At 56.6% G+C, this 22,036-nt stretch overlaps 2 protein-coding genes and 1 non-coding gene across 3 annotated transcripts; 1 reads left to right on the top strand and 2 right to left on the bottom strand.

Moving 5' to 3' along the window:
- Positions 1-1,247: 1,247 nt before the first annotated feature.
- On the bottom strand, positions 1,248-9,433 carry hs1bp3 (HCLS1 binding protein 3). Its single transcript, XM_018757378.2, has 7 exons — positions 9,276-9,433; positions 7,978-8,143; positions 6,475-6,682; positions 5,150-5,348; positions 3,627-3,775; positions 3,246-3,384; positions 1,248-2,560 (listed from the first exon to the last, which is right to left on the bottom strand). The coding sequence occupies exons 1-7, from the start codon at positions 9,299-9,301 to the stop codon at positions 2,317-2,319; spliced, it is 1,131 nt and encodes a 376-aa protein (XP_018612894.2). The 5' UTR covers positions 9,302-9,433; the 3' UTR covers positions 1,248-2,316.
- Positions 9,434-9,742: 309 nt separating this feature from the next.
- Positions 9,743-9,824, bottom strand: trnas-aga (transfer RNA serine (anticodon AGA)). The gene has a single exon. It is a non-coding gene; the product is annotated as a tRNA-Ser (tRNA).
- Positions 9,825-11,319: 1,495 nt separating this feature from the next.
- Positions 11,320-19,095, top strand: gdf7 (growth differentiation factor 7). Its single transcript, XM_029258548.1, has 2 exons — positions 11,320-11,992; positions 14,307-19,095. The coding sequence occupies exons 1-2, from the start codon at positions 11,626-11,628 to the stop codon at positions 15,254-15,256; spliced, it is 1,317 nt and encodes a 438-aa protein (XP_029114381.1). The 5' UTR covers positions 11,320-11,625; the 3' UTR covers positions 15,257-19,095.
- Positions 19,096-22,036: the final 2,941 nt, after the last annotated feature.

Below are 22,036 nucleotides of genomic sequence, written 5' to 3'. Positions count from 1 at the left end.
GCGGTGCGAGAGGCCCCGGCTCTGCAGCACGTCTCTAACAGGGGCGGCTTCGCAAATATTGCAGGCCGGCGCCCCCCGGTGGCCAGCAGCACAGTGCGGCTCCGCGTCTGCGTGACAGACTATTTAAATACATATTTACACCGATTTACCTGGCAGACACTTTCCTCCACAGCGACTTGCATCGGGAAGTAACCAACACTTATACCGCTGGGTCCTTTTACTGGAGCAATTCGGGGTAAGGACCCTCCTCAAGGGAACTACAGCTGAAGCTGGAGATCGAACCCGTGGCCTTTGGGTGCGAAGGCGGCAGCTGTAACCACTACGCTAGCAGCTGCCCCCAAAATATAATGATGGAATAATGACAGATTAAAAAAATGAAAACGCATCGCAAAGAGTGGAAACGTTGGGGATCTGAGGGATTTCTGGACCGTGTGTGTGTGTGTGTGTGTGTGTGTGTGTGTGTGTGTGTGTGTGAGAGAGAGACAGACGGAGAGAGAAAGAACACAGGAGCCAAGAACTCCGTGTTCTGGTCACCACGTGACACGTGACTACTTGCGCTCCGGTGGGCTGGATTTACCGCGGTCCCACGGGGCTCCTACAGTACAGCGCCACTGCGGTACACGCTTGTGTCGAAACGAGACTAAATTTGGGCGGGGGCCGAGACGGGCTGCGTGGGACGCTTACAGGAAGTGCCGTCTGCTCCGGCACTCGCCGCGCTCCACTGTTTGGTCTCGGACCGGGCGCCACTTCCTGCGCTGCCAGCTGAGCCGCCGTCGCCGCCATCGGAACGTGCCGACTAGAGGCCCGCGGGCAGCCCGGGGCCGGGGGGGGAACACGATACGGTGCGGCGGGTGAACGCTCGCACAGGGCATCCGAGCGAACTGCAGCTAAAGGCCACACACACAAAGCGATCACAGTGGAACAGGAAATGGGTCAAAGAGTGAGCAAATCAACAAAGTACCGCTTATTAACCCCTCTCAGCTGGGTCTCCCCCCCCCCGGGAGAGGAAACGTGTCCCTGGGGAGAAGGCGGCGCTGGGGGTTCTGGACCGCGGAGCAACCGGTCCTCCTCGAACAGCCCAGTGTTCGCACAGGGGTCCCGACCTGGTCTCATGGTCACATCGCACTCCACACCGTCAAGCTTCAGTCCACACACCCCCCGTCCCCGTCCCCCCCCCGTCCCTCCTGGGCGCCGAGCTCACGACACACAAGCGTGGGAAGTGAAATGAAACAGCACAGCAGGTGCCCTTTGTGAGCATTTTTACTGAAGAGACTGCAGTAAAATACACTGCTTTAAGGTACAACAGCAGAGACCCTCCCCCCCGCCGCAGTTTCTTTTAATGACTAACGCGCTTCTTTAACTAATACGCCCCCTGCTGCCGTCGCAGGCACAGGGAACAGAGGCTGAGGCACAATGTGAACAACAAAAGTGTACGAGATACAATCCATAGTGAAAGGAGGGACTAAAACGGTGAAAACAAGTAAAAGAAGATTAAGGTACAACTGGTCTCGCGCTAATCACAGCGCAGTCTGGTCGGACGCACTTCCTCTCGTCCGCTTTCGATCCACTCCGGACTCGCGTCACCGGGAGCGTTTAGCGGTTGCGTGGTTCTCTGCGGGGGACACAATTAAACGTGACATTTTCCGCAGACGCTCGACCTTGTTCGCGGCATCGGCGAGAGGAGACGCGACTCGGGTTCGACGGGAGACGGGTGTCGGGAGGAAGGAAACGCTCCTCCTCCCGAGCCGTGTCGGTCCGGCGAGGACAAGTGCGGCTGCGGAAGGAGACGATGCCCGCGAGGGTCACAAGCCCAACCCCCACCGGGCGCTCGCCACGGACCGACATAAAAGCACATCAAGAGTCGTTCTCCCATACAGGACGTGTCCTTGTTTGAAAAATTAATGCTTGGTGGCATCAAGAGCGCTCGCACAGGTGTGTGCGTGTGTGTGTGTGGCCGCTGTGAGTAAAAAGCGAGCTATCAGTCACTTGATTCGACCCGTCGCCGTTCGCCTCCTTTCTCATGCCGCGTGAATTAAAACTGAAAAAAAAGTCTATTTTCCTTCCACGCGGCGCTCACCGACCGCCGCTCCGCCGCCACGTCCCCTTTGCTCCTCGCGACGCGCCCCGGAGCTCGGCCCGGGCGCGAGAGCGCCTGCGACCGGCGCGGCGCTGATCCGAGAACAGATCTGAACGGAGGTACTTTCCGAGGACACGTCGCGGTCGAGAACGGGGCGGCGGTCGCGGCGGTCGAGGGCGGAGGACGGACTATGAGCGACTGGACCGAGACGCGCGCGCGAGACGTTCGTTCCGGGAGGGTTAGAAGAGGTCCGCGTCCCCGGCGGCGCTCGACTCGTTCTGCTGGATGTATCGCAGGATGTCCATCTGGTCCATGGTCTCGGCCTTGGTCTTCGGGGGAGGGGCGGCGCCGCTCTGGGACGAGGACACGGGCTTCTTGGGCAGCGCCGGTTTGGGAGCCACTTTAGGCTTGACGGCCGGCGCCACCGGTTCTGGTTTCATCACCTTACTGACCGTGAGCACCTTGTCCAAGTCTTCGTCCACCCTGAGGAGACGAGAGACACAGAGACACGGTGAGCTGAAAAAACCAGGGACAGAGGAGCGACGGTCGGCTGAACTCAAGGGAACCAGACCGGGTCTCGGCGTCGGAAACCAGGACTCGACATTTCGGCGGAGCAGAAAAGCAGCTCTGAGGACGGGAAGCGTCTCCTGAGAAGTCCAGGCAACTACGCAGGGACACCGTTCGCTTCTCCTCGCTAACGACGCCACAGCAGGGAGCCCAAGAAGGTTCGAGCCCCGGTGCGAGGGGAGACCTGGGCCCACTGGGGTCTCGCTCCACGCACACCGGCACCGTACAGACGACCCGCTTGATTTCGGTATGGAGAAGAAGGAAAGGCTCTGCAAGGAGCTGCGGGCACCCGGGGGGGACGGACGACTTCCTGCGTGAGGGCCAATTAACCCTTTGACGCCCCACAGGCTCCCTGGACAAACGTTCGCCTAAAGCCATAAAATCTTCAAGATTTTTACAGCAGGAAGAACCGAGATCCAGGGTAACGGACCGCGTTTTTACGAGGTACTCCTGCAACGAGGGGGTCTGCCAAGGCTCTCGCCCAGAACAAGGAGGTGAAGAAGGTGCTTCGGAGAAGCGTCTGTCATCCACACGTCCACCTCGCCGGGTCCAATCGAACCCCCGACCTCGCAGGGGACGTTCCGATGCTCGGAGCGCTCACCTCAACAGCTCGTCCACGTCGTCCTCGCGCTCCACAGAAAGCTCGACTCCGCCCCCCCGGTAGGCCGTTGGCAGCAGCAGGGCGTCGCCCGACTTCACGGCGCCGCCCAGGTCCGGGTCCTCAAACAGTTTCAGGGGGCCTGTTTCCATGGAGACGGCGGACAAGTGAGAGTGTGGCGCGACGCACGACGCGCACCGTCGTCATGGAAACCGAACGTAACTTTCGCACCTTGGAGACAAACGCACGCCCCGGACCACATGGGGACATTCAGAGTTATCTGGACAGGTGTCTCTGTGTGTGTGTGCGTGTGTGCGAGACAGACACACTGTCCCACAGGTCAGCGTGGGGCCTGGGACGAGCGACGTGTTACATCCCACTCGCCGTGTTTGTCTGCGCTGGACCAGGCTGCAGGTTCGAAGAGCTCCTCGTCTGGATCCACCTCCTCATCGAAAAGTGTGAACTTGGGGGCCGTCGGCTTCGCCGCCGGTTTCTCCGGCTCTGGGGTTCGCTTCTGCTTCGGCTTCTTGGACCTGCAAACGGGCGGAGCGACAGGAGCTCGGAGCGCATTACAAGTGGGGGTGGGGGGGGCGCTAGGCCGGTTTGGGCCAAACTACCGAAGATGGAGCAGCGCCTGCAGTGAGTAACACACAGGAAGTTCCAGAAGTCCCTGTTTTCCCAGCCTCCCACTTCTGCCCCCCCCCAGAGAACAGCTCAGCCGCTCTGTAGCTCCAGCAGCAAAGACCTCAATACAGTGAAAGAGTGTGAAACACCCCCACCCCTGCCCCGGTGCCAGGTTTACACAACTGTTGCTGTTTGGCAGGACACACCACTGTTATCACCACTCTGCGCGCACCACACACACACACACACACACAGCTGCATAAGAGAGTGGAGAACTGCAGAGTCGCTGGGAAAGTGCTGGGGCGGGTCCTGGGAAGCGGGACCGTGAACCGTACCGCACACACGACAAACGTGAGGTCAGGTCTCGCGTCTGGGCAACACGGTCGTGGTTCAGAAAAATGTCCACGGAGACCATCGCTTACGACGAACGTAGCGATTACGTAACTGGGGGTTGGGGGGGATGGGGGCTTCCGGTGCTCAACAACAAGTAACTATGGCAACCCAGCGGGAACTCTCTGAGAAAAGGCAAACAGACACGCAACACAGACTGCGCTTGCTGAGTAACACACCGAGGTTCCTGGCGCACAACACAGCGCAGTCACGAGGACACGGACACACACACACACACACAGCTCTCTAGCCACATCCTCACTCATGTCCAACTGTCAGGGGTGCGGAGGTCGAGCTGCCGGAAGAGGGTCGGCGCGGATGTGGGAGGAGGGTTCAGATCGCCCTTAAAGAAAACAGTGCGCTGAAGGCAACAGGTGGTTGCTATGGTAACCAACAAACCCAGGCTAACAGGGCATTTCGGTCTTGGGTCACGTGTTCGCAAAGTGTTTTCTGATTGACAGCTTCCAGAAGAAGCCTTTCCAAAAGGGTCACACGAGGTCACCGTGGAGGAAAGAGCCCCGAATCGACGAGGGGGGGGGGGGGGGTCACACTGCACTGTAACAGAGGAACACGTCCCTTCGCCGCCTCTCTTTGACACTGACTATCTGCAGAACTTTGTCTCATTAACACCGATAGGGTGTTAGAGCCAATCTCCTCATGTGTGGGACGATGATGAGAGGGGAGGAGTCCCTTTTTCTCGGCGGAACACGTGGGATAACGCGGTCTCCAGGAGAGCCACCCCAGGGGTCGTCGCCATCGTTTGGTCTCGCTTCATGTTTGCGGACGTTGATTTCTTTCCACTCCTGTGGTGGCTCTGCTAGGGTGCCCCCCGTTGGGCTCTTCCTTATGCTCTCACAGCAGGTGGGGGAAGGGCGACGGCGATACCCTCTTACCGCATGATGCCCAGAGGATCCAGAATCTCCTCCTCCTCTTCGTCCTCGTCGTGGGGGGGCGCGGGTTTGGGCGCCGCAGCCGCTTTTGCCGCAGGAGGCTCATCCTTCCGGAAGAAGTCCAGACCTTCCTCCTCGTCCTCCCCCTCCCAGTCGGGGACCTTCCTGGTTTTGAAGTCGACAGCATCTGTTGCCTTAGCTCCTGCAGGGGAGTAAAGGAGTGCGTGAAGAAAGCGCCGGAAACCGGCCCCGGCAACAACACATCACACGCAAGCCCCCGAAAAACAAAGGAACACGGTAAACGCGGGAAAAATTTCACGGCCCTGGTCTGCGATAAAAGGCCCGCAGTGTCTCTACTGCACGTTTCATACTGGAGCGCGAAGCTGAAGGACACCGACGGCGAACGCTTATCTTCGTTGACTCGGTCCACACGAACACGACCGTCCATTAGGTACGAGACACGACCTTTTATTTATTGATAACGGACAACACTCGCGATCGACTCCCCGCGGCGGTTCCTCTGCTCGCCGGAGATCACATCCCATCTCATGTCAGGCGTTCGGATGAAACTGTTTGCTAATAATCTGCACAGATGTCAATTTCCATGTGAAATATTCAGGGTACGTTTACATTTATTTTATCAGATGCTTTTCTCCAAAGTGACTCCCAATGAACTCAATGTAGTGTTATGAGCCCATACACCTTATTCACTGTGGTAACTTACACTGCTAGATACACTACTTACACTGGGTCACTCATCCAAACATCAGTGGAACACACTCACTCTCTCTCTGTCACTCACACACTATGGGGAACCTGAACACCATGTCTTTGGACTGTGGGCGGAAACCAGAGCACCCGGAGGGACCCACACAGACAGGGGGAGAACATGCGAACTCCACACAGGGTACATGCGGGGCGCAGCACTGACTCCTTCTCCTACTTCCGCTACACGCTCCTCGCTCAACCGCCACTAGTAAGACAGCGCAGAAAAGACTCAGCGTGACCGAGTTCCAGCGTTCGAGGCTCCGCCGGTCCCCCAGTCACCAACGGGACCTTTTAGGGTGCGGGTTACACGCGCATCCTTCTCGCCTTCTGGCGGGAGGGTGGGGGGCACCTCGGCCTCAAAACGTCACGCTCTTCGCCCATGACACGGTAAGCGCCAGCAGGAGGCACTGCGGCGGGGTGGGACTGAGACCGAGCCCATCGCAGCTCAGGGAAACACGGGTCAAAGCGAGGAGGGAGCGGCCAACTCCCGCCGACTCCTTCGCCCCGAGCTTCGCGCGCAACGTTGCCCGGGCGCCGCGAGGACGTTAACGGGACGTTACCCAGGAACTCCAGCAGCTCCGGGCAGGAGGCCAGCGTCGGGTTCTTGGAGATGAACTTGAGGAGCTCGTCGAAAGCCGCCCGGCGCTCCCGGATGTCCGACTCGCCCACAAAGAGCGCCTTGCGCGGCATGGCCGGCAGGGGGATTGTGGGATACCGCGCCGCCAGCTTGCAGTAAAACTCGTCCATCTCACTGTACTTTTTGGACACCTGCGAGCACATGAGCGCATCGTCTCAGAATTCGGTAAGAGGCACGGTGGCACAGGGCTACACACAACGGCTCGTCCCGGTACACAGAGACGGCACAGGAACACAGACGAGTCACGTCACTCTTCTCAAAGCGTGAAGAACAAACGCGGTCGACCCGGAAACATTTCGTCCTCGTCCGAGAAGACGCGAGTCCCGCCGTGACCGACGGCTGTACCTTTAGAGGGAGGTGCTCTTCGTCAGGGGAAAGGCACAGGCAAGGCCGCGAGCGCAGGCCAATCCGGAGACTCGAGGGTGCGAGTCCAGCTGCCCGCCGATCGAACCCGCACCGCGTGACGGCCCCGCCGCTCCCCTCCCGCCAGCGCGCCCTATCCCAGCAGCCCCTGCAGGACGCCCACTCAGAGCTGGAGCAACAGCCAGGGCCACAGCTCTGCCTCTCTGACTAATGGGTTCCTGGAATCCCAGCAGTCTGAGCTCGAACCGCTCCGCTCTCCTTCGCACTCCTCCTAAAAACTCACTCCAAGAGCTGCTAATATACCGGGGTAAACATTTAAAAACAAACGCCCGCCCCAGCAATGCTCAGTTATGGCTTTTTCGCATTAACTCACAGCCATCACTGCTGTTATTACTGTTATGTAACAGAAAAGCAGTAAACAATAGTTGAAGTGATCCTGTGTAGTAGTTTGTGGGGCAACAGCGACACCACATGGACGTCAATGGTAATTACAATAACAACTAATCAAACTCCAAAGCGACTTACAGTGTTGACCTACTTAGTTATTTACCAATTACAGAGCTTGGTAATTTTTTCACTGGAGGAATTCTGGGTAAGTACTTTGCTCAAGGCTACAACAGCAGGAGTTGGGATTCAAACCTGCAACCTCTGGGTCCAAAGGCAGCAGCTCTAACCGTTACGCTACCTGCTACTCCAAAACCCAGTTTTCACTTGAATTTAGAATTTAATTACAATTATTTGTGGGTTTTTTTTCAAACAGCTGAACAATTTTTTGCCACAATCTTTGGGGTGCCTTTTGCAAGAGGTCTACCGTGGCTGTTGGGATTCGAACCTGCAACCTGTGGAGCGAAAGACAGGTACTCGAACCGGTACGTTGCCAGCTCAATCCCTAACGACAGTAATAATAATAATAATAATAATAATAATAATAATAATAATATTTTACTAATGTACATGGGTAAATTGACTTAAAGCTCAAATGCACCACAGTTAGGACTGGAGACACACAGACGTGGACTTCAAGCGGGACAAAAAGAGGCAGGAAGGACACGAGACGTCTCACCAAGAGCTGGACGATGTCTCCCGGCCTGTGCTTGGGCGACTTGAAGGCGGCGAGTCGCGTCACCACGACGATCTGGTACTCGACGTGACCCGTCATCATGGAGCCGCGAATCTCCCGGTACAGCGGCACCTGCAGGTCGATGCCTGTGCTCTCGTTCTGGAGCGGCCTAAAACGACAAGAACAAAGTAGAGCGCTTCATCCGTGCGCCACGTGGGGACAGCAGGTGGCGCGGCGCTCAGAGGCGCCGCCCGCACTCAAAGGGAGCAGGTTCACAGCCCAGCTCCTGCTGAAGTGCCCCGGATCGTGGTACGAGGGAGTGAACGCTCACAAAAGCGTCCGCGATATAACAGTAAACGAGCGACCTCGCGCGAACCCTTACTGACTCGGACGAGTCCCTTCCAACCCGTGTCTCGGAGAAGACGCGTTGGTCCCCCGAGGTTTACGATGGTTCGCACCTGAAAACCGCGGTGAAACGACTGCACCAAAAACAAACAAAGTGTTTGGGGTGCAGCAAACACACAAAGAGCGGAGCGTGATGAGAAGCACGATGACGACGACACGCTTTTCGATCCGCGTCACGTGTCGTGTGTCGCCTTCCCCGAACGCAGGAGGGCCACAGCAGGGTAACGCACCCATGTACATGGGTAAAGGGTGTAAAAGTGCGGGAAGAGGAGCGCCGTGCGTACGGGGCGGTGCCGCGTCTCCGACCGCCTCCCTCCTCCGCCGACATGCAGGCTGCAGGGTCGGAGCAAAGGTCAAAGGTCAAAGCGCCTGGTTTACATGATCATGCGTCTCTTCATAGAGTCGTGACTAAGGGTGCGGAGGGAAGCAGCAGAGCCCTTGACCGTGGTGAAGTAGAGTGCACCGTAGTACGGCGTAGTACGGCCAAGCCTTCCGGGTCGTGGTGGTCAGGAGTCTCTCCTGAAAACACAGGGTGTGAGGCAGGACAGACACAGACACACACACACACACACACACACACACACACACACACACCAGGCTGTGGGAGGAGCCAGAGCAGTGGGAGGAAACCCCACACGCACACGGGCGGGGCTACAGGTTCGAACCCTAACCCAGGACCCACGAGGTACCAGCGCTACCCGCTGTGCCGCCGCTACTGTAGTGCGAGGTTCGAAGCTCCTTCCGCTGCGTTTGCTTTACTTTACTTTACCTCAGCGGTGTAACCGTGTCCGCGAGCCTCTTTCTACCGCTGTCCCCACCTCCACCTCCCGGTTTGTCCCGTTCCTCTCTTTCCGTTCCCCCCTCGCTCGACTTGCACCAACTTCCGTTTCGCTCACCTGCTCGTGACGATTCCGCCAGGCATGGCGGGCGCGCGCGCCACTCCAGAAAACACCCGAACACGAGCAGAAAACAGGCAGCTTCTCTCCGGAGGGACCGCGCGCTGCTCCTCGCTCGCTGTCCGCGCGACTCCCGGTCACGAGACTCTCTCCCCCCCCGCCGCCAGCGGCCCGCCCTCGCCGCGCTCCCGCGTCCAACCGGGCAGCGCCTCGTGCCGGCGCGAGGAGGGCGACTCGAGGTCGCGTGTTGGGGAGGGGGGAGCTCGCGCCCGCAGGACAAACATGGCGGACGCGGCTCCGCGTAACGAATAAAAGTGAGCGATTTTCAGCGCGTGCGATGGCGTGTGTGGTGATTGATTCAATGTGTTTGTCGCGCGCGGCCGTACTCCTTATGTGTGTGAAACAGAAGAAGTGAAAACACAGGAGGGGGGGGGGAAAAAAAAAAAAAAGGAAAAAAAGAACACGACCGTAGTCGGCAGGATTCGAACCTGCGCGGGGAGACCCCAATGGATTTCTAGTCCATCGCCTTAACCACTCGGCCACGACTACACCGCTGCCAGAGATCTCGTTTACAGCGCTTTTACACGGACTGTCCCCCGTCACACGCTGCACAAACATTGTATCCGTGTTTCTTCTGAACACGTGTCGCACAGTTTACAGTACTTTGGAATTACAGTCACCTGAGCCGCGCCGGCCCGGCTTTTCCTTACGGTGTATCGGGCCGGTTTATAATTTCAGCGTAACCGATTTCCAGAAAGAGCTCGAACGCTGCTAAAAGAGACGCGCTGAATGAGGATGTGCAACGTATGGAAAAAGCCGACATTGTTATTTTTGCCATCTTTCATAACTTATAGCCAGGGAGTCGTGGTGCGGCAGCCGGAAAAGGCTTGTAGTTACCCGTTTCGGACACTAGGGGGCGACACACACGAGCACATGAGCGCGTCCTGCACGGAGCGCAGCCTCCTCCGCGTCTCCTTTGAAAAGTCGGCCTTTGTGCGGCACCAAACAATAAAAGTATTGTTGAATATTAGCGAACACCTGTTAAGGAGCTCGCGCCGTCCTTCCAGTAATGAAGGGAAACTCCGTAGAGTTTTTTAACTCAGTCAATTAAGCTCATTATCATTGGTGCGCTGAGTGTATCAGTTACACGTGTTTTACACACAGTTACTCACTGCGCTGTGGCTCGACGCTCCGTTGTTTACCTCTGCGCGGCCGACAAATCCGAGCAGAAGAGGCTGCGCATGAACAGCAGTTACCTACCGAGGAACTGCTCGCAGTGTTAAGTAATCAGAAACGTTGTGGCAAAATACAGTACGTGGTCCTTGTGCCCCCCTGATCTCGATCACTGGGGAGGGATGGAGGGTCTCGTAGGTTCGGACACAAGGTTTTAACCAAGGCCAGGTCAGTTAACTTGTGACATATCGGGGCAGGTCAGTTAACCTGTGACATATCAGGGCAGGTCAGTTAACCGATGGCACACTGAAGCAGGTTGCTTAACCGATGGAGAATCAGACTTACTTATCCTTTCCGCCCCTCCTGGGACATAGGCTGCCAACAAGGGCTCTCGAGGCAGTTTCCTTGTTGGCATTTCTGTAGGTTTTTACGGTGTGTGGTAGCTAGCCCTCCTTTCTCAGCCGGGCTTCAGACCATCCGTGGCGGCGCTGGAGAGCGAGAGCAGCTCGGTTAACCGATGGCACATCGGAACAGGTCAGTTAACTAATGGCACATTGGAGCAGGTTGGTTAACCGATGAAACATCAGGGCAGGTTGGTAAATGAGGTAGGCACATCGGAGCAGGTCTGTTAATTATTGGGACATTGCAACAGGTCGGTTAACCGATGGAGAATCGGAGCAAGTCGGTTAACCGATGGAGCACAAGCTGCACAGTTAGTCATCAATGTGACTTTGTGCCTTTCCAGCAAACCCTCGGGAACTTTGAGTGTGTGTGAGTGTGTTGGGGGGGAGGGTCAGGGGAGGGGAGGGGTGGCGGGATTTCCCTCTCGGTCCCGCAGCTCAGCGAACACACATATTGGGTGACACTCGCTTTGCCCGCACGGCTTCCCTGCCCGCGCGCGCTCTTTTATAAATAGGGCTCGCGGGCGCCGAATGCACCTGAACTTGGGAGCATCAGCGCATCTTCGCATCTTTGCATCTCCGCACGTGTCCAGCTCTCCGCACGGCGCCCGGACCCCGGCTAGTCCGCCCCGGTGCCGGATACCGCGCGCACCGGACACTCCGCAGCGCCTCTCAGGGCGAGGCCGCGCTCGGAGGCACCGGGCACGCGGAGGCGCGCCAGTGCGGTGCGTTGCGGTGCGCTGCGGTGCGCCGCGCAGAGACGCTGGGGGCGCTGGATGACCGTGCTCCGCACCCCCCGCCCCCCCTCAGCAGCAGAGCGCCTCGCACGGTCCGCGCGCCCCGCCACACGCCGCACAGCGCGCGAAATGGACCTCGTGCGGGCCGCCGCTCCGCTCCTCTGGCTCTCGGTCCTGTGCTTCGGCAGCGTCGCGGAGGCGGCGGCGCTCGGCGCGGCGCGGCTGCGCTCGGGCGCGCGAGCGCGGGCGCGCGACGCCGCCGGGAACCGCACCGTGGTCCCGCACGAGTACATGGTGGCGCTGTACCGGAGCCTGGCGGACGCGGAGAGCCGCGGCGCGAACGGGAGCCTCCCGCGAGCCAGGAGGCACGCGAACACGGTGACCAGCGCCGTGGACCACGGACAAGGTGTGTGCGAAGGTGTGCGTGCGCGCGCCCGCGCGCGCAGCCGAGGGCGAGCGGAGGGTGTGAGATGTCACACACGTGCGGTCTGGGCGGTCAGTGAGCAGCGAGCGTCTCGTGTCAAGTCGCGCCTCCGCTCGCGATGTTCGGCGTCTGCGGCCGGACACCAGCACGTTGTGGGTTCGAGCCTCCGGCCGCATCGCAGCATCTCTGTGTGTGTGTGTGTGTGTGTGTGTGTGTGTGTGTGTGCGTGTGTGTGCGTGTGTGTGTGTGTGTGTGTGTGTGCGCGCGCGTGTGTGTGAGCGCTGTTACTTAATGCGACGACTGTGTGTGCGTGTCAGTCACTGCCCGAGGTACAGACGGCGTCCTCATCACCAGATGTGAGACTTAGTTCGTAAACTTTCGGGAACTTTTCGACGCGGCCTCACAGGTGTGATTGAGGAGGTTGCGGTAAAACTAAAACTTAAATCTGCTTTCGCTTCCGGCGCCACCGACCGTCGGTCCGCTTCGCACTCGTTCCTGTTGCCTTTCGCTCACTGTCTGCGGGACTCGAACTGCTCCCTTCTTCTCCCTCCCTGTCGGCGCTTCAGGACCGTTATTTTTTTCTGCGCTAAACTGCCCCCCGCGGCACCGTGATCGTGGCGCGCGCACGGAGGACGAACGTTTCCGCGATTAAGGAAAACGAAAAGTTACTTTTTAAACTCTGCTCGAGAAACGGTTCTGGACGCGGGTTCGACACGCGCTCACCTGGCCGTGAGTCCGAGACAGACACCCTTGCGCGGAACCGGCGGGGGACATTTACTCTAGTAACATTACCCCACCCGGTGAGGTACGGACACGTTATCTGTCCATAATTCAGTGACGCTTTATGCAAACGTAACTTTTGCGTTCAGCTGGCGTGTCACTCACCTCGTGCACATGATGATTCAATAAAATATTCCCTCTAGAGCTCCATCATTTGAACTCGTCTCGTGCCGTGGAAAAAAAGCAGCGCGTTTGCGCATTAACGGTCAGTTCTGGAAAAGCGAAACATGATTTTTACTCACTGTGCCGCGACACGCGCACAATTCTGAATTCAGTGTCATTCGATTCGTTATGAAAACCTCGTTACTGCGTGTAAGGGGGTAAAAAGAGGGTGTTTGCCACTTTGCTGGAACATCTGACACGTCATGTAATTAGAATATAACATGTAGCGTGTAAAATAAAGCAGGAACAACATGCGGAATAAGAAAAAAGGCACCGGTGCGCGTCAGTGTGTGTGTCGCGCGTGTGTTGTGCTACAAGGTGTGTTTCCTGCGTTCGTGGTGCGAAAGAAATGAGTCCAAACCGCACTGCTACTTAATTTAGTAACTAGGGGATAACTTGTGACTCTTTTGAGGAAAATGCTGCCTGCTTAAGGTCTATTAACCTGGACTCTTTTTAATGGTGGCCTGAGGGGCGACTCTGTACTGGCCTCTGTGTGTGTGTGTGTGTGTGTGTGTGTGTTGCCACGATGGGTTCTGGGCCACCACCGTGCCGCACCAGAGACAGGCGGTTATGGATAGTGTGTGGATGGCTGTTTGTTAAGCATCGTTCAGTGTCGCTGGACCCACAGTGTGTGTGTGTGTGTGTGTGTGTGTGTGTGCGCGCTCCTTTCTGCCACTGTGTCCCAGTCAATATGAGCATCATCAGCACTGCTCTGAGGGGCAGCAGCAGAGCCTCACCTCATTAGTTTGGCACCCTGCTCACATTTGCGCAGAACACACTGGTACCGAATACACTGGTGCGGAATACACTCAAGTGGGGAACCGAGGATGTGTGTAAGTGTGTGTCGCTGGTGGACCGACATTCGCTGGTTGGAAGATGTTTGAGTAAAACCCTCTGACCTCTCGCTGCATCGACATTCCATTCCTGTCCGTCCCGTCCCAGACCAGGCTCTGTGCTCACGCTCTCTCACACACACACACACACACACACACACACACAGGACATGACTGCAAGGGCACAGTAAGTGGCGGGATGTTGCAGCACTTCTGTGAAAGCGCTCCGGGTGCTCGGCGGATGTGCGTGTGTGTGGGTTGTCGCTCGGCGTACAGGTGACACTGTGCAATGCATTTGCTGTATTTGCCTTGCGCTGCTGAATCAATCAGTGAAGCCCCTCCCCTGGCTGCTCCGAAATGCACATCCCATCCGTGAGCGACGCCGGCCGGGGAGAGCGAGGGAGCGAGCGAGCGTGTCCGCCGTCTCGCCAGGCCCTCCCGCCGCCGCCCTCCACCTGCTGCCCATTTGGCGAAGCGATTGGGCCACTCGGGTTCTCACGTGTCTCATGTCTCTCCCGCAGACGGCGCGTGGGAGGAACTGGGCCAGAGGTACCTGTTCGACCTCTCCAGCCTGTCCCGGGACGACGAGCTTCTGGGGGCGGAGCTTCGCATCCTGCGGAAGCCGCCGCCTAACCTGCCGCTGGCACTGTCCCAGGGCGGGAACCTGTACCGCATGCTGTTGTACTCGTGCGCCGATGGGGGCTCTGCGAGGCGCCTCCTGGACTCCCGCACCGTGGATCTGCTGGACGCCGCGTCAGCCGGCTGGGATGTGTTCGACGTGTGGGCCGGCGTGGGAGTGCGGCGACGACCCGCCGCCGGCAACGGTCCGCTGTGCTTCCACCTGGTCGCGGTGTCCGAGGCGAGCGGGGAGGCGGCGGACCCCGCGGTGCTGGGCCTGTCCCGGCGCTCCCGGCAGCCGCAGGAGAAAGCCCTCCTCGTGGCGTTCTCTCGCACCCGCAGGAAGGAGAACCTCTTCCGGGAAATCCGGGAAAAGGCGAAGGCCGCGGGAGGCCTCGGCTACCTGGACCTCACGGAGCACCGGCCCAGGCGGCGCCGTCGGAGGAGGACCACCCTCTCCGGCCGGGCCGGCACAGCGGGAGGGGGAGGGGCAGGGGGAGGGGGTGGCGGTGGCGGCCGGGGAGGCGGCAGGAAGAAAACGCGCTGCAGCCGCAAGCCGCTCCACGTCAACTTCAAGGAGCTCGGCTGGGACGACTGGATTATAGCGCCCCTGGACTATGAGGCGTACCACTGCGAGGGCGTGTGCGACTTCCCGCTGCGCTCACACCTCGAGCCCACGAACCACGCCATCATCCAGACGCTCATGAACTCGATGGACCCCGAGTCGACGCCGCCCAGCTGCTGCGTGCCGTCCAAACTGAGCCCCATCAGCATCCTCTACATCGACTCGGGCAACAATGTCGTCTACAAGCAGTACGAGGACATGGTGGTGGAGGGCTGTGGCTGCAGGTAGCGCCGCCCGACGCTCTCGCTGGGACTCGACCGTGCCGCGCCAAGCGTGGGTGTGTGCGCGTGCGCACCACGGCTCTGGCTTAAAGGTGACAGACGTACAGTGTTTTTACACTCCCGTCTGACCGCGCTTCTGACTGACTGACCCCAATTCTCCCACGTTTCCCACCTTCCTGGTTAAGTGGTGGTGAGCTGGAGGAGAGAAACAAAAACCGTGAATTGCCACATCAAGAACTATCTGGTCCGAACACGCGGTTCAGTTCGGCGCCACATCTATAATTGTCCTTGTACCCAGCTGGGTGTTGGATACGATTTGCACATGAGATCGACTCCCACCGTCTTCTCTTCAATCGTTCATGCTACTGAGATTCGCACCACAAATACGGCTTCCGCCTGCGGGCGACCTGGTCCTTCGATCTTTGAACAGACTAGTTAAAGACTGTCGGCACGGCCTTTGTCAGTCGCACATGCCGGAACGCTCCAGAAGCGCAGTGTGTAATAATTAAAAGTGCTCACCCAAGTGCCGCAGAGCGCTGGGATTCAGAGACCTTCCCTCTCCTCACGTGTTGCGTGTGAAAGAGGGTCAAATACAGTCTCGCTGTGTGCTCTTGTCCACATCCTTCACGTGTAACACGAGTCAGATGTTTCCTGCCAAGCGGTCAGCGGAGAAAAGCGTGTAAACAGCCATGGTATTACCAGGGCGAGTGACGTTTAGAAGAGAATAGAGCGCGGAGTACAAATCTATTTTTGTTCTATTTAAAGCATAATGTTTCGACTGAAATGTGTCTTCATCTATGTAGAGTGTGCGTGCGCGTTGTCTGAGCGGAACGCAATCTCGTTTCCCGCTTACGTTAATTTATTGGAGTGTGTCGCTGTCGTCCGCGGTGGAACGTTTGTGGCGCAGCGGCGGTTTCCTGAACGTCCATTAAGGACAGATGGACGGACGGAGTCTTACTGCAGTGAGCAGATGGCGACTTGGTGGCATCAAACATCACAGTTACTGTGTTGTCACGCAGACACCTGGTCAAACCTGGTCTTAGACTCTAGACAAAGACTAAGACTCTAAGACTAAAACAAAGTGCGACTTTTGACCTGCCAGCGAGAATGGAGCGGGGATGGAGTGATGCATGCCCATTATTTCAATACGACAGCAGATACAGCAGCATAACCCTGAAATTAAATTAGGTGCAGCATCAACAAGCCTGGTTTTTCGGACTTTTGCGCCACATGTTCACGATTAGCGCGAAAGGCGACGAGTCTTCGGGCAGCATCCCTTCGCCCCGGGACCCTGTGAACTCGTCCCGTCTCGGCCCCTCGCCGGCGGGAGGCTCTCTGGGAGGGAAGCGTCCAAAGGACAGGGAGAAGAGGCTGGGGGCAGTGAGCTACTCGCCGCGCCACACCGTTACACCCCCCTCGCGGTTGGTCTGCTGTAGGTTGTGAAGTAGGTTGAGCTTGAGCTCTGAGATTCGCCGAGTCCCTCCCGCGCAGCCTGTTAAGGCCCTGGCCGACGGGCCTCGAACCCATGCTCTTCTTGGCCACAGCGCTGTTTGTGCGCTTTAGTGGACTCCAGAGCAGCTCTCCGCTTTTATTGTTTCCCTTCACATTTTAATTCTTACCAGAGTTTGTTTTTTACGGTTTTCTTTTACGATTACTTCCCACTGTTTGGTGAATCAGGACGAAATCCAGCAAACAACCTACCGCGGTCTTTTAAACGCACACTGCGTTCCAGAGCAGGCCGACCGCAGGGAAACGCGTCACTGCGCCGTCCCCATCGCTGCATGACATCGAGCGACACGCGATGCAGGCATCAAGCGTTTGCGTGTGGACCGGGCGCGGTCGCCGTTGAGGACACTCGCATGTAGCGTGTTGCTTGTAAAAGCATGTGCTGGAATTGCTAGAACTTTCCCCGACCGGTCAGCTGCAGCGGGCAGAACCGATTCTCTTCCGTCGGGAATTAAACACTCGGCACAGTTCACAGCGCCTCCAGGATGGCGCTCGAGATGCTGCGGTAACGCACGGCTCCTGAAGCCCTCGACGGCACGTTTCCGCCGCGCCCGGCTCTACAACGCGCGCACACGCTCCGTACGTGTTGCCGCGTGGGCTGACAGCTCCGCACGAAAGCACGGGCAGCTTGAAGCACTTTAGTGGAAGATGAGCGAAATGGTGTCGGTGCGCTGCTGCCCCCCCCCCCGAAGGTGTGTGTTGCTCTCCGCTGAGTCGTCTGCCTCCGGTTATTTTCTCTTTGTTTGTTGCGCGCGTCCCGTAACCAGTTGGTTCTGTGTGCGCCGTAATGGCAAACACATTTGCGGGGGAATGCTGGTGACGCAACGCGGCCCCCGCGGCGGGACGGGCGGGAAGCCACCCTGGACCCCCGGCTTGAGACTCCCTCCCCTGAGCTCCCCTGTCCCGCGCAGGCGCCGCGTGCGGTCTACTGGACGTGCGCTCCGCCGCTCGGTCCTGCAGGGGCACCGAATCCCTCGCGGCCCACGTTTCCCTCCGCGAGCGAGACACCCGCCCAAAGCCACTCGAGGCAGCGCCCCGTTGCTCTCGCCATCCACAGACGGTTCCACGCGGCTCTCTCTGGCAGCACATCGCCATCCTTTGCGTTGCCGTTTATTTGTTTAGCTAATGGTCCCGCGGAGCCGGCGGCAGTCATAACAACCCGACAGAAAGAGACTTCCTCTGGATGACGAAGCCCAGACAGATGCCCTGGGGGTGCCGAGGCCTGACACCGGAGTTTCCCACATGGCCGTCGAGTTCCGGTAGATTCCGCAGACCGGCGGCGATCGGGTCCATTCTGCCTCGGTGCCGCTAATGGGCCAAAATTAATCCACGTTAACAGGTCGGCAGCACGGCCGTTAGTGGTAACATATGTCTTCGTGATAAAAACGTCACATTTAATTTAGCGGCGCTGCAGTGAAATGAAGCTAATTGGCTGGAAAAACAATCAACAACAAATTAACCCTGTTAATTACCATAATGAGGTCAAATTCATACATGCACGTTTTTCCAGCGATAATCCCATTGCTGCTCCTGCTTTTGCATTTGGCAACAAAATCCTCCTGAGTTACTGAAATGTCAGCAAACGCTGTTCAACAAATTGGCTGAAACAACTTTTAAATAGTTAATTGTTTTGCATGTTTTGTTTTCAGAGTGCGAGGAATATAAATTCCGTTTCCATAAAATGCAAAAATCTGCCATTCGACGTGCTGCAGAAGGATGGAAAAAAAGGCAAAATGTAAGAAAAAATGAGCTCTCGTGTCTGCCGGTGCTCTGGACGCCCAAAAAGTCCACTTTCAGCCAGAGTTCGGGGACTGAACAGGTTTAACCGATGCGACCACTGGGTCAAACAGCCAGCAGTGTTCTCAACACAACGCACGCCATTCGTCAATGATTACTGCCTCTCGATGTGCGCGCGTGTTCGTGTATTCGAGTACGCTCCACACGCTCGTCGGCTCTGCCGAGGAAAGGTCATCCTCGGGGTCACGGATCAAACGGCGCTCTTTGTTCGCTCTCTCAATCTGCTCTTGTATCACATCTTCATCTCAAGTGTCAAACGAAAGAGCGTGTGCGCGTGGGTGTGTTTTTACGGGGAAGCGACGTTGTGTTTTCGACAAGGGAAGTGTGAGACGGCCGCTCGCTCTACACGTGTGGTGTATCAATGCACTGTGTATATGTAATATGTATAGCGTATGGTTTATAACAGACTGTACATAATTCAATTGTAAATGAGCTGTAAACAACAGTGTGTTTCCCTCTCTTTTCTGGAAATATTATATTATACAGTAGTATATATTTGAAAACAAACAGATAGTAGGACACTTTGTATCATTCTATAATATTAACCGCTCCCTGTTGCTTTTTTGTACAGATGATTTTTATTAAATATTTTATTGGTAATAGACGTGTGTTGGCTGCGAGTGTGTTTTCCCAGACGCGCAGGCGAAAAGCGAACCCCGTCTGACCGTCTGCCCCCACCCCCGCCCCTGCCCCCCTAGCTCCAGGAGCCCCTCAGCACGCTGTTGTGTCTCTGGCAAGAGGGAAGCTGAGCAGGTGACCGGCGACTGGGGGGGTTCTGAGATTCCGGCGCGGGACAGATCGCATGGGGATACGTCACGTGTGGGGAAACGAGGAACCTGCCGGGGGGGGAGGGTGTTGACGAGAGTAAGCGACAGGCAGTAGCAGAGGGTCCAGCAGGCGTTGTAACGGAGCCCGACCCCTCGGCTGCGCCCCCCCCCCCCGCAATGCGTCGCTCTCTGCTCGCGATCCGGGGCGGTTGCTGTCGCGTACCAAGGATGCACCTGTCCAAATGTGCGGGGTGGGGCACCGAACCCGACGTGACACCCGAGCGGCGACGAGGAGGCGAACCCACACCCCATGGATTTAGTTTAACGCCTCGCTGGACGTTACTGTGTGCGCACCACGGTCGGGACGCGAGCAGCCCGCCAAAGACGGTCATGTGACGTGTCCCGTTCCCGCTCCCGGGTCTCCAGGGACGCCCTCAGCACAGCTGGTTTTAGTATCGCGCCGCAGCCCCGCCCGGCGTCACCAGTACACACAGTGCTACGCTCAACTCAACGGAGCCTTTCCAACAATTAGTCATGTGCGTCTTCCAGCTGATGAACTTACACTCGGCGGTGGCACTGGCCATCGTGGCCCCGGATGATGGACTCCACAGCGAAAGGGTCAACCGGAGAGACTAAGGGTCGAAAGTGCGGTAAACCAAACCAGCTGTGCCCCCGTTCGCAAATTGTTTACTCGCCGTAGTGTGGGCTGCACCGATGTTTACTGAGGACTTTCAGAGTAACTGCACCCCCCACCGCCCCAAGAGTGCCAAAGGCCCCCGTTCATTAGGCCACTTCCTCTGGGGTGCGGGGGGGTTGGGGGGGGTCAGGCCTGGAAAATCTCCGCAGGACAGAAATGAACAACGCGAGTGGCTCCGCCCCTCGCTGGTCGGGCTGTAAATAAACAGCGGTGATGTGAACTTGGCCCGAGAAGCAGGTGGGAGCAGCCGGCTGTGACGTACGGTTCGAGAAGGACCACGGCGAACACGAGGCCTGGCGTGGAGCGATCTGAACTGTCAAAATAATACATTCCTGCCCAAGTTCACATGGGGGGGGGTAAAGATTGAGAAAAGATGCTGAAAACAAAGTGCAAACACAGCAAGCAGGAAGTGACATCATCTCAGGATAGCGGTGGATGCAGACGGGGAAAACAGTGTTAACGTCAATGAAATCATAATTGAACTATGTGCATTCTGTAATAACAACTGAACAATTATGAATCAAAAATTGATTGTTCATCCTTTTGGGTAAAGTAAAATAGCTGATTTTAAATTTAAGTATCAGAATTTACATTTATTTCTCTGACCCTTTTCTCCAAAGTGACTTACAGCGTTAAGGTACGGTATGTATCCATTTATAGTGCTGCATCAAAGTGTGTGAACCCTACAGGGATGGTCATTACTGTATAAAATTTTAAAATAAACTTATAAAACCTAAATTTTAAACCTTAAACGTATAAAATGAGTAAATGACTACGATTTACATCCCTGATCCTACTGACCTACTTGGTTTAGTCAATACAACTTGGGCTTCGCTTATTTTTACACCTGCACTACTTGTGTCTTTCTACTACACGCACGAAACGTGGAATTGGTCATTACGCACCTATTGTGTCAGCTGAGAAAGAGTGATTTAGAAAAGAGCGAATAAGCATTTTGTGGTAAAACTAAGGGACACAAGGGTTCACAGCACATTTTTTTAGTGACTTTAAGTTTTACTACATCATTTCAGAGTATGTACCTTGCTCAGGGGTACAGCTGTACTACCTGCTGCCTCCATTAAAACATCTCTCACACAGGGAGCCTAACCCTGCAACGCAGGGCAAAAGGTTGGAGGGGGAGGTGACACACCCAGGACGGGACGCCAGTCCATCACAAGGCACCCCCAGCGGCACTCGAACCCCAGACCACCAGAGAGCAGGACCCAGTCCAACCCACTGCGCCACCATGCCCCTCCAACTAAAACTAAAAGTATAATTGCAAATGAAAGTAAAAACAAAAAGTAAAACATGCATGAATATCTTTTCATGCCTGGGCTCTCAAAGTGGTTTGGGGGACACTGGGCACTGCAACGTGTGGGATCACAGCAGGTGACTGTTGAGCGAGGTGCTCATCCACGAAGCCTGAGCTGCCCCGCGCTGGACGGGGCAAGGGGGGGCTGGGACTGTCCAGGGTGTCAAGTGCACAGCGAGAGACCTTAGGGAAGGCAAGCGCTCAGATGGTGCACAGTGAGAGAGAAGCGCAAACACACATCGTCCACCGGAAGAGACTCCTTCAGCATCGCAGGTCCCGTTTCAGAACGCCAATCAATCAATCAGCCATTCAATCAATCGGATTTCTTGTGCATGACTAAGTCTTCAGTGTTTCAGGGCATTGGACCCCGATGTCCTGTAATGAAGCACCAAAAGGGTCTGGGATTCCAGGTCAAACCTCTGTGATCACTATTTATTCATTTGATGGCACTTTGCTCAATTTATACAGCAAGGTAATTTTTACTGTATCAGTTCTGGGTAAATACCTTGATCAAGGGAACTACAGCAGGAGGTGGGATTTGAACCCAGGTCCTTTGAGTTCTAACCAACATTCCACCTGCTGCTCCACCTTCACCTGTGCGAGACAAACCTCATGTCCCGCGTTTCTTCGCATCCACCCTGCTTTGGACATGATGTCCTGGACATGTCTCTTACACACACACACACACACACACACACACACACACGA

Source organism: Scleropages formosus, chromosome 15 (genome assembly GCF_900964775.1).
Source record: "Scleropages formosus chromosome 15, fSclFor1.1, whole genome shotgun sequence".
Classification (NCBI taxonomy): domain Eukaryota; kingdom Metazoa; phylum Chordata; class Actinopteri; order Osteoglossiformes; family Osteoglossidae; genus Scleropages; species Scleropages formosus.
The sequence above is the reverse complement of the archived record's forward strand: the minus strand, read 5'-3'. Positions and strand labels throughout refer to the sequence as shown.

Bases quoted from the DNA above. Each gene is read 5' to 3' on its own strand.
- hs1bp3 (XM_018757378.2), bottom strand. From the start codon at position 9,301: ATGCCTGGCGGAATCGTCACGAGCAG. The intron at 3,776-5,149 runs GTAAGAGGGTAT...GCCCGTTTGCAG, and splicing joins GATCCTCTGGGCATCATGCG to GTCCAAGAAGCCGAAGCAGA. The intron at 3,385-3,626 runs GCGAGTGGGATG...CCATGGAAACAG, and splicing joins GTCCAGCGCAGACAAACACG to GCCCCCTGAAACTGTTTGAG.
- gdf7 (XM_029258548.1), top strand. From the start codon at position 11,626: ATGACCGTGCTCCGCACCCCCCGCCCCCCCTCAGCAGCAGAGCGCCTC. The intron at 11,993-14,306 runs GTGTGTGCGAAG...TCTCTCCCGCAG, and splicing joins CGCCGTGGACCACGGACAAG to ACGGCGCGTGGGAGGAACTG.